The sequence below is a fragment of the Dermacentor silvarum genome, chromosome 4, assembly GCF_013339745.2.
Source record: "Dermacentor silvarum isolate Dsil-2018 chromosome 4, BIME_Dsil_1.4, whole genome shotgun sequence".
Taxonomy (NCBI): domain Eukaryota; kingdom Metazoa; phylum Arthropoda; class Arachnida; order Ixodida; family Ixodidae; genus Dermacentor; species Dermacentor silvarum.
The window spans coordinates 60651898-60667419 of NC_051157.2; the positions used below are offsets into that span (position 1 = coordinate 60651898).

The 15522-nt window shown below is 45.8% G+C and overlaps 1 protein-coding gene across 1 annotated transcript in view; it reads left to right on the forward strand.

The window, feature by feature from the left end:
* LOC125939616 (sialin-like) overlaps positions 1–5952 on the forward strand; it is a 35480-nt gene extending 29528 nt beyond the window's left edge. The window contains exons 10-11 of the mRNA XM_049665643.1: positions 516–601; positions 3410–5952. Coding sequence (XP_049521600.1) covers positions 516–601; positions 3410–3601 — 278 coding nt within the window. The 3' untranslated portion in view covers positions 3602–5952. The remainder of the gene's footprint in view (positions 1–515; positions 602–3409) is intronic.
* Positions 5953–15522: the final 9570 nt, after the last annotated feature.

Here is a 15522-nt window from a genome sequence, read left to right on the forward strand (position 1 = left end):
AACACCGTCATTTGTTCTTCAAGTAACTTTCTAAAGCATCCTTGAACAATATTCCTTAAAAAAAAAGAAAGGAACAAGCAGTCAAGTTCACGCGACCTGATGATAGAATGAAGGACGAACTTGAAGAGATTATATAAAACATCAAAATCGCTGACACTCGCTCGCCTTACTTAGCGACTTGACCGGTTGAGTTACTCTGCAACCACAGAGTGTCTTTCAGGTGTCAAATCAACAGACTGTCGACAACAGTCAAGCGGGAACATCGCATTTCTGCCACACGTCTTTCAATAAGAGTTCTCGTACGTACCTCAATGACACGGGTAGAAGCAAAGCAAACGCAATCAACAACGAGGGAAGGCAGCAAATATTTTCTCGCAGACCAATAAAGCCTCTGGAACTTTGAGGCAGACAGACTTCTCCGGAGATTGTCGGGATCGTATAATCCTACAAATTAAGAGTTATGCTGAGCCGGCTCTCTGTGAACCATAAATCGTCTTTTCTTTTCTTCTGCCCAGGAACACTTCTTGGAGTCACAAACACTATCGGAAATCTGCCTGGATTTCTCATGCCATACGTCGCTGGAGTACTAACTAGTGAAGAAGTGAGTTTTGTTTCAATTATCACATTCAGCTGGGTTTAGAGGGAACCAGACCCATAACACAAACAATAAAAAAGGTCGTGGGTTCGTGTGTCTTTATTAACTGTGTCTTAATTAAGATAAAGTTAATTAAGGCACTCGAACCAACGACCTTTGTTGGCGGCACCATGTGGCGTGGTGGCGCCACGAATTTTGGAGCCACTGAATTTTCCGGACAGTAAGATTTTGGACCCATGAGCCATCTAACGCTTTGGCCTTAGCAAAAGAAACAGCTCTGTTACCTTTCTTTCCATTGTCTTGGGGCCCGGATCATTTTTGAGAAGCGCCAAAACCAACTCGCTGCGAAATTTTCGTTGCTGTACTGAGGTCACATATAGGCGCTATAACGGTGCTAGTGACGTGTTATGTTTAGCCAAGAAACGAGGATGTAGTGTGCTCCGGTCAATTCATTTTACCTGCGCGGCTGTGTGTACGGGTTAGTTAAATGGTGAGTCAGAGGGTGAGCGACCGTAAAGAGAGACGACTGTACCAAAGTGTAATGAGTTTTCGTAGTTGCTCACCTTAGTTGGGCTCAGCGACATGCTGCGAAGTTAGTTCTTCGCTGACGAAGAATAAAAAGCACGACACACGAGGGACAAGATAGAATCACGACACTGCGCTCTTCTCGTGATTCTTTCTTCGCCATCGTGTGTGGCGCTATGCTTCGTCAGTGCGGAATACCGACTCGCCCAGTATTCTGCCCTTTGAAATTAGTTCCAAGAAAGAGAAACAATACTAAAAAAGAGAGCAAGCAGACGTCTTTGTTTTCTATTATCCCGTCTTGGGAAATTTCAATAGGGCCTGCATTCATCAGATTTCTCTTGCGTGAGAGCGTTGCTTCATTGGCCGACGTTTGGGCAACCGCCACTAGGGATAGCGATCCGCATGATAACGAGAACCACTACGACGATCGCAAATCATGGACTGCAGTTACGTAAGAGAAACTTCGCAAATCCAGGCCTAAACCTTTCACTGATAATGCAAAAAGGACCATACGGGACACAAGTTACTTGAATTATTAGTTGACGGCGCAAACTGTGCATCTAGTTAGATCATTTTTAATGCAGTTCAATTATAATAAGATCTAAGCTAAATTCATCGAATATATTCGTGTCTTCGCAATCTGTTAAATAATTGAGTGCTACTTCACCTATATCATAGTCAAGCACATATACCATAGCCCCCCCCAAAAAATGTTGATGTTGTCGCAATATGCGTACATAAAATAAAACTTGCCAAATATTTGTTGTTATCACAAAGTAACATAACGTGGACATGTCCTGTGAGTGAGTTAGAATGTGAATAAAGTTATTTGTACCCGCTCAAGACAAAGCAGTAAATACAGAGGGTCTAAATTTCAAACATATGCAATGCAACTCTACAAATGAATTTGAATTAAAACATCAACCTGATAAAATACACATTGATTCGCGTATATAATTTTCACTGTTCAGCCATTCGTTCCAGCAGTGAACGCTTGTTCCACTCGACCGGTCTTCAAGAAGAATTTGAACTTGGCCTAGTTGGCATTTACTGTATGACATGCTTTGATTAAGTCGGCTAAAATAGTTTGACGCGATAGTTGGATGTTAGCGCCACTGCCGTTGTTGGTGTTTCTTTCACTGTATTCGTCTTTCATTAGCGGTAAACATGTCACTCGGCGTTCGATACAAGTTTGCATGAAGATTACGAAGTTAGTGTGAGCGCACTTACTGCTTCTTATACAACGTATATAAGCATATAGTAATCAGCTTGTACATGTGCAGGCATAGCGTTACTGCGAAGCTTTAAATAGCGCTATGTAACATCTGCATATACATGCATACGCTATGGAAAAAGTTGCCCTCCTACCCGTCCAGGTCTTAGTTTTACGTTTTCCCTTCCTTTTGTTAGTGAAAATAAGATATAAATAAAAGAGCAATGGGATATAGCTGAGTGCGCTACTCCAAACGCTGGCTGAGAAGCTATCGGGAGAATCGGGAGGGGGAATAGGCTGTGTTTGTGTGTATGTTTGCGTAATAATGCGCAAATATGATTCTGCCAAGGTAGGCCAGGCAAACGGCCCCTATGAGACACCTGATGTGGCTTCGGATCCTGCAAGACTCCAGTAGTAGTCTTGATAGTAGTCTTGCAGAGTACACATAGTCTTCTTTCTTTTCTAATTCTAGGAATCACGACCCTGTTTACAGTTTTTGTTAATTCGAACGGTTGTACCCATCGTATTTTTGTTATCTTGCCTTTTTTCTCTCTCTCAGAATAATTTGTTGTATGCTGCTTATTATAGTAAGAGAAAGTCCACATCAACTCTGCTGCTGCAATGTGTGTCAGATATCTTCACTTGTCTGCAGCCCCCTGACAAAGGTTCATCCACCGACTGAAATTGTTGGGCGTTAAAGCTAAGATACCACGAAGTTGTCAAACTCAATTTCCTTCATTTGTCGTCTGGCCCGTTAACAAATGCTAATATCGAACACTGAGATGATGAAACACACAGTTCTTCCGCAGAGAGCGTTTGTTCCATTACTACGCTTTAGTACCGCAAGCTTCTTTAAGGTAGCTTGTTGGTCGTCATGTTTCCAGCTATAGTGAGAAACAAAAATTAACAACTTCCAATACACAGACGCAAGTTTGTTCTTGTGTCCTAGTGAAAAGGCGAAACCCACTCTGGAGGATCGGCCATGAATCGGGCTGTGATAAAAAAATATTATCAATTATGTTTATTATTTTGTTACACGCAAGCCTATCAACCGAACGTCTTCGTTTTTCCTTCAGAACTCGATCCGGACGTGGAGCTACTTCTACTACATCGCCGCAGCCGTGGGAATCGTCTGCGCAGCCGCTTTCTTGTTCTTCGGCACCGCCGAACTGCAGCCTTGGGGCAAGGGCGCCGAAGCACAGGAACCGGCTGTCATGGACGAGAAACCGACCAAGGAGGAGAACAAGACGGAAAGTTCGAGACTCTAGGTGTTCGTCGCGACATTCGATCGGGACACTCCAAGCCTATAGGTCACCAGGCGGCCAGGGAGAAAGCGATTCCATCATTTGTAACATCAAGAACCGCTCGTCCTCCCGGCATCGTCTTCCGAGACACCAAGGGGAGCCGGAACACCGAGACACAGTTGTTTGTCTTTCGTATTGGTCAGGCTTGAACACTGGTTCAGCTTACAAGTATAGACTCGTCAAATGTGTTTTGCGGCTCGATGGGGGAGGAGGGTGAAAGTGTAAGGCATGGGTTTCGGGGTACTGTCCCTTGCGCAACCGTGTATACCTGCGTACGTTCTCGGGCGCCATCTCGGCTTTCGTTCGCGAAACAGAGCTGTTGCGCAACTATATCCCTCACAACTACACGTTATGCGTACGCAAAAAAAAATGAAGAAAGAGAGGAAGGAAGTCGCCCGGTGTCTTCCGAGAAGTAAATGCGGACCATTATCATTTATCATTGAGCATGACGAACTTGAACGATACAGTTACAAGCAAGAATTAAAGCAACTACTTATTCACAACTACCATATTTACAGTTATTTAAGATGTCTGCGAAGATACTTCCCTTCGCTTGCTTCGTTCAGTAAACTATAAGTCAGCAGAGCGTCTTCCACGAAATAGGTTAAAGTTCCGTACAGGGGCCTGTGCTCGCTTAGCGGTGGTAAGGAATGATATTTTGCGATAGCTAAAGCACGCCTTCGCAAAGAGAGTTTACCGTCTTAGCGCAGCGCCGAACATCCTTCTTCTAACTACCAGGAAACATGTCAGACTGCTGGCTGACTGCCATGGCGCGCTCCTGAACGTAGTCGCATCAGCGCCTGCTTGGTGAGGTTGTTGTGGAGTTTGGTGCGTTTTCGCGTAGCTATCCATTGATGACCGCACTGAAAAGAGAGGGTGGGGTCGCAGTTGGGCAGGAGTTTTAATATGGCCGCGTCTACCAACGCTTCGATCACCTGCCCGTATCGGCGCGCAGGTCCGTGCAATATAGGTTGGATCCGGTGCGAAACACTCCTTGGCGAAGCTCCCCGGGCTTTTAATATACTCGCTATACGTCGGGTAAAAGAGGGAGCATTTTCTGGTTGACGCAAGCATTATAACCAGCCGCGACATCTTTACGCACAAAATCTATACCTTAGCGAATGCGCTTTCTTTACTGGAGTCGCCGCAAGCTTTCACTGAGTCCATACGAAGTCAAGCGCGGCCCATGGCTGTTGGCGTGTTTTCAACCGCAAAAAAAAACTTGTTGCCTGTGGTGCAGGCTAACAGGCAAGCCAAAGAAGCTTGTTCATTATAACAAAGAGTCGTTAGACAGAAAGAAGAAAGTCACTCAGCCTGCCAATACTTCTAGACATTCCTGCTGAAGTATTGCCTACATTTAGCAAATTCAGAAGGTCAGGCAGTGGCACCATCACTTCCTCAGTTCTGGCAAGGTGCTAGTTTAGGAATGAAAATAGAATTTGACTGGTTCATGGAGTTCAAGCTCCGAAACCAACACTGAGGCTGTCAGAGACATCCGTATTGGAGGCTTCCATATTAGTGTCGACAACTGATTTTTTTTAAATTGCACCTAAATTCATCGTAGCAAATCTAAATTTAGATTTCGCCCGACATCGAAATGCGGCCGCTGCGGCCAGCAATCGAACCATCGACCTCGTGATCATCGGTTGAACGCCGTAGCTACTGAGCCTCGGTGATGGGTGAAAAATTGAATTTGTCTCGCAGTTTTTCACCATTCACACGTAACCCTTTTCGGCAGATGGAACTCTGAGAATTTTCCAAAATGGCAGCTTAACAGCCTCATACATATTATAGCCCGGCTTTATTGGTCAACTAATTAGATAACGCATGTAGCCTTATACTTCAGCTGACAGCCTTCATGATTTTATTAGCTGGTCACGCCGTATAGACCGGCAAATTCGTAAGTGCTTGAATGTATAGCTGTGAAAAACAGTGACCGTTCTCTCTTTGTATCGACTGCTCTGTCTGTTCAGGTGTGCCAAAGAATACAAGAACTTACGAATTCGTCATGCTGCCTTTTCAGCAGGTGTATAAAGTTATTTTAGCCTTTCACTGGACAATGTTTACGAAATATTAGACAGTTTTATAGCGTATATTTTTATGACGTTGGGTGATAGAAAGCTTATGAAAAGAGCCAACATCAACTTCGCGTGTACATACTTATATACTAATGTTTGTGTTAGCGCGAGAGAAAATTACATATATATGTATATTGTTGAGACACACATGTTTTGTGCACTTGTTGTATTTTATGCTCAGAGTTGACAACTACGATGGTATTTAATAAATAAATAAGTTTATATGTTCAAAAACAACCGCTTGGTTTGTTTGTTCCTGATGTAAATCAAGCGATCATCGTTGCAATATGAGGACCTTTGTTTTTCGTTGTTGAAGTTGTTGAAGTTCAAGACCGGCTAAGTAATCCTAACATTATTTACGATGTTGCAGTACACTGGGTTACGTAGGACTTACTTTGACGTTACACAGATTATCTGCTTTCCCTAATCAACCTGATAATTACCGCTTACTTCCATACGTTATACTGTGTCATACAATATATATATATATATAGCCAGCGGGTCTTTGCTTGCTACACAACTTAATTAGAGAAAGAGAGGATGTTCCAGTGAAAAGCTTCTTTACTCAACGATAGGTAATTTCCCCGATGCTTTTCTTGGCTTCATTGTCTGTTGCCTTTATATGGTCATGATTAACAAAAATCGAGCCCCTCGGTTTCCCTTCTGCTCTCTCGCTCATTCATAGCGAGGGTCACAAATCTGGCAGCCTTCATGTCATTAGGTAGCATACGAGGGCCTTTTAGCCGCGTACCCGCTCTCCTCAGTTCACTTGTTACGTGACAACATCGGACGACAAAAAAGGATGCTCCACACCCGCCCATCATGTCTCTGAGTGGCGCTGGCTAACACTCCCAAGGCCAGCTCTAGTAAACATAGATACCCAAGTAAGTGGACGGATTGATAGCTGTCACCGTAGCACATTTGGTAGTGCAACGCACGCGTAATGCGGAGGTTGCGGGTTCGGCTCCCACCGGCGGCAAGTTATCTTTTCATCCGCTTTCATTATAAGTTTTCTTTATCATTTGCGACATTTGAAATTCAACCACAGCTAATTTCCCTGATGCTTTCGTTGGCTTCATTGTCTGTTCGCTTTATATATATATATATATATATATATATATATATATATATATATATATATATATATATATATATATGGTCATGATTAACAAAAATCGAGCCCCTCGGTTTCCCTCTTGCTCTGTCGCCCATATATATATATAAGAAGCTAACAAACACAGACCCAAAGGACACCATAAGGGAAATAACATGTTCTCATATTATATATATGTATCACCTCGTCTCTGCCGTATATGTTACAATATTGACCGAGGCTGTCGACCCCAGGATTCGGGTAGGTACGTCTAGGGGGCCTCTCTTTGCTCGCTCGCCGAGCCGCGCACATTGAGGCACTCTAGGTGGATGGATGGGATGGATGCTATGAGCGTCCCCTTTGAAACGGGGTGGTGGGTTGCGTTGCGCCACCGCGCTCTTGTTATTATTTTACCTATATTTTTGAGCAAACACACAGATACAAAGAATTCCCAGCATCGAAAACTTTGAACCATTACTGGGAAGTCTGTTTTTGTACGTCTCCGTTGTTTGTGGTCTCCGTACTTTTATGCCACAAAACCTCCAATCACCTGTTACTAATCCCCCTGGTATCCCTGAACCCAAGGGCTACAAGGAGGCCAGAGGAGCCTAAATTGGCAGCTGGGTAGATATCTTCATATTCCAATAAAACATGTTCCATCGTTTCTCTAGCTTTACCGCAGCAAGCACATTGGTCTTCGGCCTTGGTGTAACTCGCTTTATAACTACGTGTTCCAAGGCATCGTGATATCGCTTCGAAAGGTAAGGAGCTTCCCTTTGAGTTATTATACATTGCTTCTTTCCTGATTTCGTTTTTTTTTCCTTTGAAGCAGTAAGTCATAGCAGGTACGTGTAGAGTTACTTTATATGCTCCCCAAGGGGAGCATACAGAGTAACTTTAGGTACGTGTGCCCCGTGGCGCCATCTGCTGGCCGTTCACCGCACGGTGACATGTAACTGAATGACAGAGAAGAATAGAAATTGGTTCCCACGCACGGAAGGCCACAGTTGAACTGCAGTCACGATTTTCGCCTAGCACACCCTTTCTAGTTTTAGGCTATTTTAGCTTATCTCCATCTGCAGTTGCCATATGCCCTTCTCTGGGTGCATTCCTTTGTGAAATCTTTATTTGCATGGGACGTGTCTACATGTCCTCCCGATGTCATTTTTGCTATGAACCTGAGATTATTGATCCGTTCTTTTATTGCGATAGCAATTACATGGACACTTCAACCGGATTTCTGCCGTCGGCGTCGCCGTCGCCATCGCCGTGAGGTTCCGTATAGATAAAATCTTCGCCGTGCGCCGTATGCCCGAGCGGAAGCGTGCGGGGACGCGCGCTATCACGGAGAGCGAACGCACTCAATCTCCCACGCGCAAGCAAGGAAGCGGGAAGCCAGCGCCGGAGGGAGCGGGGAGGGGGGGGGGGCACTTCTACTCTGCCAACAACCGCGCTCGTCGCTCGCCCGCACCGTCTCTTATCTCTCCCACGCGCAAGCAAGGAAGCGGGAAGCCAGCGCCGGAGGGAGCGGGGGTGGGGGGGTGGAGGGGGGGCGCACTTGTACTCTGCCAACAACCGCGCTCGTCGCTCGCCCGCACCGTCTCTTATCTCCACACGGCTCTGACCTTTATGCACTGTGCATTCGCCGCTCAGTTTCTGTTGAAACGATAGACCGCACGTACCTTCGCCCGCTGCCAGCGTTTTGACAGTCGTTGTCTGCAGTCATTCAGTGTGATCTATTCATGTTTGTTTGTGCGCGCTCACACCACGCTTGTTCATTCAGTTAGTAATAGTCGGGCCACATTTTCCAACGCACGCTACACATGTAATGCTGCCCGGATCGGCAGTGCAGCGCTACAGGTGTGTCCCTTCGCACGCGCTGCCCACGGGAAGCGCTTCTCATCAACACCACCGTTTCACACGCGCCTTCTCGTGGTCATCGAGTCTCTCTTCATGTCGGTCTACTTACGCCGCAGCACACCTGCTTACTTAATCAGCTCATGTTTACCACAATTCATATTGCTACCAAAGCCGCTCACCTTACTTCGTATGACATTGCTGTGTTGCTATCGCATTCATTGCTTCGCCCTTAGGGCGAAACTGTGACCTTTTTTTTATACTGCCGTGGGTTTTAGATCGAGAACAGAACACTCACCAAAGCGCCAGTCTATCGCCACACAAGTGCCTTTGGTCACCTGGGCCATATATAATTTTCTGCGCGGCACAAGTAAATCGCCGCGTTACATGACATTCATTTTGATGCCCTTTTCGAAATCGCTCTGCGGATGGCGAGTTTCAATTAATTTATTAAGTAATTATGACTTGCTTCCCTGTGTCTACTTTTCTTCCTTCTTTCTTCTATTTTACAACTTGCTTTGGTTTTCCTATGGCAGACTGTTGTTGTTGTTGTTGACCTAAGCGGTTGTCTGACTTGGCGAACAACGCGAGCTTCTTTTACAGCGTAAGCTGTTATGGGCTCATTCCAATAGCCGTTCCGGTTCGCGATGACGTCCGCCGCCGCCGCCGCCACTGGTTACCGTAACCGCTATCGCTGGAAATGCGAAAAAAAGTACCCGGTCCCTGCCGGGATCAAACCCAGGCCCGCTGCGCGGGAGTCGGATACTTTACCACTGAGCCACGCAAGCGCTTGCTATCAGGCCGCGGAAAAATGCCCTATAAACGCGCCCTAGGCAGGTGCGCAGCCGATGACGACGAGATGCGATTCAGACGAGGCACGCAGTGAACGCGGGATCGCGTTGACTGCGCAATACCGCGTTCACTGCGCGCCCAAGTTACGAGATGACAAGTTTACGAGATGAAGATTACAAGAAGACAAATTACGAGATGACTGACAGTCAACGCGGGATCACGTTGACTGCCAGTATGGTGGTGCTATCTAGTTAAGGTGCCTGCAAACGCAGCGTGCCCGACATGTAAGCTGCATATAGCAATTGCATGCTGCATGTAACTGGACCTGGTTAACTCAAGCAGGCTAGGTGACTATGTGTCACCAGCCCGTTTTGAAGATTGCAATAAAGAATCATGATCATCATCATCAACAACAACGTACCGTGCCACGGCCACGGGTCAAGGGATGTGAGATGTGCGCCACGTATTCTGGATACCTCTTTGGTACACGTTATGACGTCTCCTCGCAAGTTACGAACCACTGCTGAAGAAGCGAATCATAGAGGTACGTGCGCGGCTACAACCAGACATCATCAACCAGACAGCTGTGCAGCGAGCATTACAAGCCGCAGCTCGCCGTCGATGCCGGGCGGACCGTTCAGATTGTTCTCGTCAAAACGAGGCAAAGAGACTTTGCCGCGAAGACCCTGTTGTGCGTGGTGCCGAAATTGGAGCTACTCTTGAGCCGCTCCACCAGCTTACGCTGTGACTGTGCTGCGTGTGCCGCGCAGGCCTGTGACTTTCTTCCTCTTTTATTAACAAATTATCATCTAAGTTGTAACTTCCAACTTCCAATGACTATCAATACTGCTACTTCTCCCTGTCTTCATTCTGTTATTTCTAATGCCCTCTTCCTTGCCAAAGGGTATGCCGGTACGTGCCATTATTTGGAATCATCATCATTATTATCATCATTACGTTCGTTTTCCGTGATGAACTGAGTGCTAAAACTCGCGCGTACTCTTCCAAATGTTTTAGCCATATTTCATACAATTCGACCAGCGCATGCCCTTAACGTTAATTTTCCGGAAATATGCTGAAATTCTGCTCGCTTAGGTTATAGCAACCACAAAAAAACATGAAGCCGCTTTTATGCAAAAGATAGCTCTTTGTGGGCTCGAGTGGACTGCCGTGTGCAAAGCTGAACATCAGGTATTCTATCCCTGCAAAACAGAATACACAAGATGACTCAGTTTGACGTCTCCTTCAGCCGCGTAAGTTTATTATTTCCCTATTCCGTGGCAGGGATTAAAACCTAATTACAGGGGGATATCGGGAGCGCGCCGGTAGGGTCATTTCGGCCTGCTCAGCAAAATCAAAATCCCCAAAAGAGAAGATCACCTATAACGCCACAAGGACCGGTGAATCGATAAAAAGTTGTTACCGAGATAAACTTCCAACCCTCTCCGCTACGCGCTCACTCTCGTTCGCAGTAAAAATAGGTCATATGTACTGGTGTCGTTCAGTCCTACTTTGATTACCTTGCACTCCTACTCTGATTACCTTGTGTTAGATTGGTGCGCCTCCCTTAGACCGATAAGCAAATGAGGAACCAATGGTGCCCTTCTAATATGTAATTTGTCTTTTGCTTCGTTACATTGAGCAATATAAAGATAGTAGACACATTTCCCGGAAATAGTATAATAATGAGAGATTAAGAGGAGCGTTTTCATTAAAGAATTCAGAGTGAAAAGAATTTGAAGTAAAGACAGAATATTTCACTTGATGTGTTTTAAAAACGTGACACATTTCTCTGATGGGGATTGGTCACACAGGGGTCACACAGTTAAACGAGACTGCGAATTTAAAGACTACCTGACTTCCCATTCCAATAATTCTTCCTGCATCGTCCATGTAGCACACGCTGTTATGAACGTCGTATTTCACGAGTTCACATGTTAGGAAAGTTATCGACGTGCCATAATATGCGACGAAGAAGTTTGAAAACGCGGCTGTCGACGGGCTCGCGCCGACCTCACGCGGAGGAGGACGAAGAACGTGCGAACGGTTCTGTGAGGACGCATCTTAATGCCCCGTGCCGCGGCTCTGCCTTTTCCCGACTAAGCCCGAGCTTCTCCGTCTTCGGGTACTGCACTTGGCATCGCAAAGACAGTGCCAGTTGAAGCCGAGGCACGGCAAAGCATAGTAAGTGTATTTATCGTTTTGTCCATCACGGAGCGTGCTAGGGACTAAGGCTGTTGCAGCAGCAGCAGCAGCCATTCTTCCTGTGACGCAGTTTCACCCCTGTCTTCCGTGAAAAGCGATTTCACTTGACCAGCCACTATCGCTAATAATGTGTGCGCTATACCCCAACTGACCGGAGTTTGTTCTGACGAACCATTACAGGGCGCGAGGCGCTTTGTGAATACAGGGCCTGTCCTGATATTACCAACACGCAAGTGCGTCTGCCGGCTACTATAGGTGCTAATCTCTCTACGCAACAGCAGCGACATCAGCGAGATTATTACAGTACTAAAATTGAAAGTACAACCTCCATGCGCGCTCGGTCAAGCGCGCTGGTGCCGCTGGTTCGAGACAACGTCCCTTAAGAATGCTTTTCCAAATGGGCTGGTCACCGCTACACTTGTGGTTTTTGTCAAGCAGTGGCTTTCGATGCCCTCTTTTACCGGGAACAGCACTCTGCGCCTGCAAAGCTAAGTGGTGCCTTATCGACTGCCGTGACCTATGCTATATCACTCGCCAAGTGGTCGTCTTCGCTGCCAGCGCAACTATAGCGGCGGTCTGCTAAGACGGCACCACTTGCTGAGAAGGAAGTATTCTCGAACCAGTGATCTCCACTATATAGACGGCCTCAAACACACACTGCGACAGAGCTTCCTCTCACTATAGATAAGTGCTCTAGACGCTGTAAACACATTGTATAACAACACGAGGACACGTGGTCCACGGGTATTGCATACTCACGCGCCTAAGTCCCTAATGCAGAAAGATTTTGGTTCCTGAATATGTTTCATCACTGATCAACCACCTTCGTCAATATTATGTACGCTATCAAGATTGTCTGGCCCCTGTTCTTACAAGACTCTCTTACGTTGGGAAACTCTTAAACAAATACGGGCCCTGAATGTTCAGACGCGTGCTGTAGCTTCCACTCCAGTGCCACGCAATTGGGAAACGTTAGTGTTGCCTCGTCGCAAAGGCCGAGAACGCATATAAGACCTCCAATTACTCCACACACACTTAAGTCATTGGTACGTTCGCGGGCATTCGTGGTGCATTTCTTTTGCCCCTATTAAATCGGGAGTAATCGCGTGTTTGTTTCTTTTCAGGACAGCTGTACTCGGTTGAAGAGCGCCACTTTGAACGCTTATCAACATGCAAGCCATTCCAAGTATGGCGGGTGAGAGCGCGCTGCTTTGTTTCTTTAGTGTGGTCATCTGCTTCAGGAACGCCAGTAAAATATTTTTCTTTTTAAGCAGGGGGGGGGGGGGGGGGGGGGAGTGGGGGGTTGGCTTTACGGACACGTTTTGCAGAAGGCTCTGAAATAAGACACCTCGCGGAGCCCCTTGTTTGATATTTTCTGTATTTCAGCTTTATAATACATAAGGTTTTCTAGTACGCATGTTCTTTGGGACCCAACACAAATCTGTAATCGAAAAAAAATGTTGTAAGCCCGCACAGCGATAATACAGTGTATGTAAAAGAGCACTCGACGGAATAACGTCACGATTTCTCTCCTTCGATTTTATTCCTTTTTTGCCATCCACTGCTCATGACGGTCCGAGACTCGTTATAACAAAGGACCGCTGGCGAAGCTCGCCAAGCAAAAGGATTAGAACAAGAAATATATCATACTATCCCGGCTCTAGTTGATCAACGGCAATACGCTGCCTTCTAGTATGATGTCCACCTAGTGCTGGTGTAGCCCTGTGAGATGAAAGAGTTGTTTAAGCCCAACTTTCCTGTGCCCGAAAGGGACTACTTCAAATTTCTCTGGCACCTTCTTACGAAAGTGTTCGTTGCTCTCGGCGGCACCACTAAGTCTGACGCGAGTCCTCACAACCTTCGTCGGGCAGTACTAAGTACTAATCCAGCAGAAAGCGCCATATACTACGAGAAGCCGGTACCGTGGGCGTCGCTCGTAGTACACCTACAATAGTTTTAATGAAAACAAAGTGTAATTAAAGGAAAAAAATAGCTGCGTAAGCGAGTGGAATCATCGCCCCTTTAGCACAGCGTTAGACGCTTTTCATACCAGCCTGAAATAAAAATACATAAATAATATTACTATACAGTGAAGCGGTTACTATTATGTATAGATGTGATGCTGCTGGGAAGGAATTCGCTTAGTTGTCTTCTGATCACGATAAATGTTATTCGCGCACCACTAGAAACGAGGACTAGGAAACTACACATAAAATGCAAACTTTATCACGGCCACAGGAAACGTAGGTAGAAAAAACGGGAAGGCGCCAATTGCGTACATGTCCTAGTAGTAAGTTGTAATTGACTGTGTATTGAAATGAATGAATGAATGAATGAATAAATAAATAAATAAATAAATAAATAAATAAATAAATAAATAAATAAATAAATAAATAAATAAATAAATAAATAAATAAATAAAAGGGGGGAAGGAAATTACTGCTGTCACCTGAACGGCGGTTGGGGTAGAGGTAGGGGAGTAAAAGTACAGGGAGAGAGGATAGCAGAGAGGATATGGTAAATAAACTACTCCATATTTTACAACAGCGCGACCAGGTAAGAGATATCCATAGTTCGCTTGTGGACTGACTTTCTCGAGAGGATTTGTCACCCGAACCCGCATACCGGCACTGTACTACAGTCCGGTTTATGATTAAGGGGCCTCCCACGAGGCTCCACAAGAACTTTTCGCTCTACACTGTAATTTGTAAAGCACTCTCGGAGGGAGTATTCTCCTGGAATAATTCTTGAAACTGGCTTAATAGTAGTAGCGGAAATAAACACAAATGAAATGTTGCAAGGACCGCAGATCATCTGCTGGAAAACTGGGCTTGGTCATACGCTCACATACCTCAGCTACGTGCGCCTTTCAGCACTAGACCATAGAGCGCATACTAGTATACTGAGCATGTGTGAGCACATTCTCTACTCGAGTAATTTCATGTACAGTACTGCACTTGAAGCCACTGTATAAAAAAATAATTATAGCGCGTGTAAACTCAGCATCCGCACCCGCATCCGGTGGCCAATAAATAAGGCTTTCGAGCATCAAAGTTCGCTTCTTCTGTGATCCGTTTCGCAGTCCAATCTAAGATGGCCTTGTTCCCTTCTCAGCATTGTAAGGGACAGCGCACTTACGGATGAAGAACACAAAGAAGTAGACGGACACTAGCACTGACTTCCAACTGAAATATTTAAAAGTAGGGCCCAAATGTATATACACTCGCACACGCGATTTTCGAACAAGCTGCCACGTTGCCACGTCGCAAAAACAGAAGCGAGTTTACGTTAAGTGCTTTGTTGCTTACCATAGGTTTCCAACCAGCCCGGTCACACACGTCTCTTCTCAGCACCTTATGCAACATCTTAGGAACAAGAAGAGAGGAAAAAAAACAGCACGCGTTGATACTCGCAAAGTACCTCGATGCAAGAAGAGCACCGGGTGTCTAATGGCTACGTCGGATGTCGAGGTGGCCCTCGGCATCGACTGATGCCATGTGAGGGCTCTCATGGAAAAGGATGAGCGCCCATTAGGAAACTCAAGCCGGACAGAGCAACCGGTAGATTAACGTGGAATGCAATACCCGCGCTCCGACATCGCGGCAACTTGAGGCGCTCCTTCGCCGCGGCTGACGCTCCTATCTTGCGCCTTGCGACGTGTGTCATCATTACCGGTCTCTTAACACCGCGCTAGGGAAAAAGCTATTAGCACGAAACAAAAACTAAGAAGCAATAATCTGGGGTGCTCCAGTGATAGATAGGAGATTCCACACAAAATTACAGCTTTATTACAGTTTTCGCTGGCAGTCATTTATTACACTAGAGAAAAAAAAAGAAATTCGGCGGTACTCGTGAGCTCT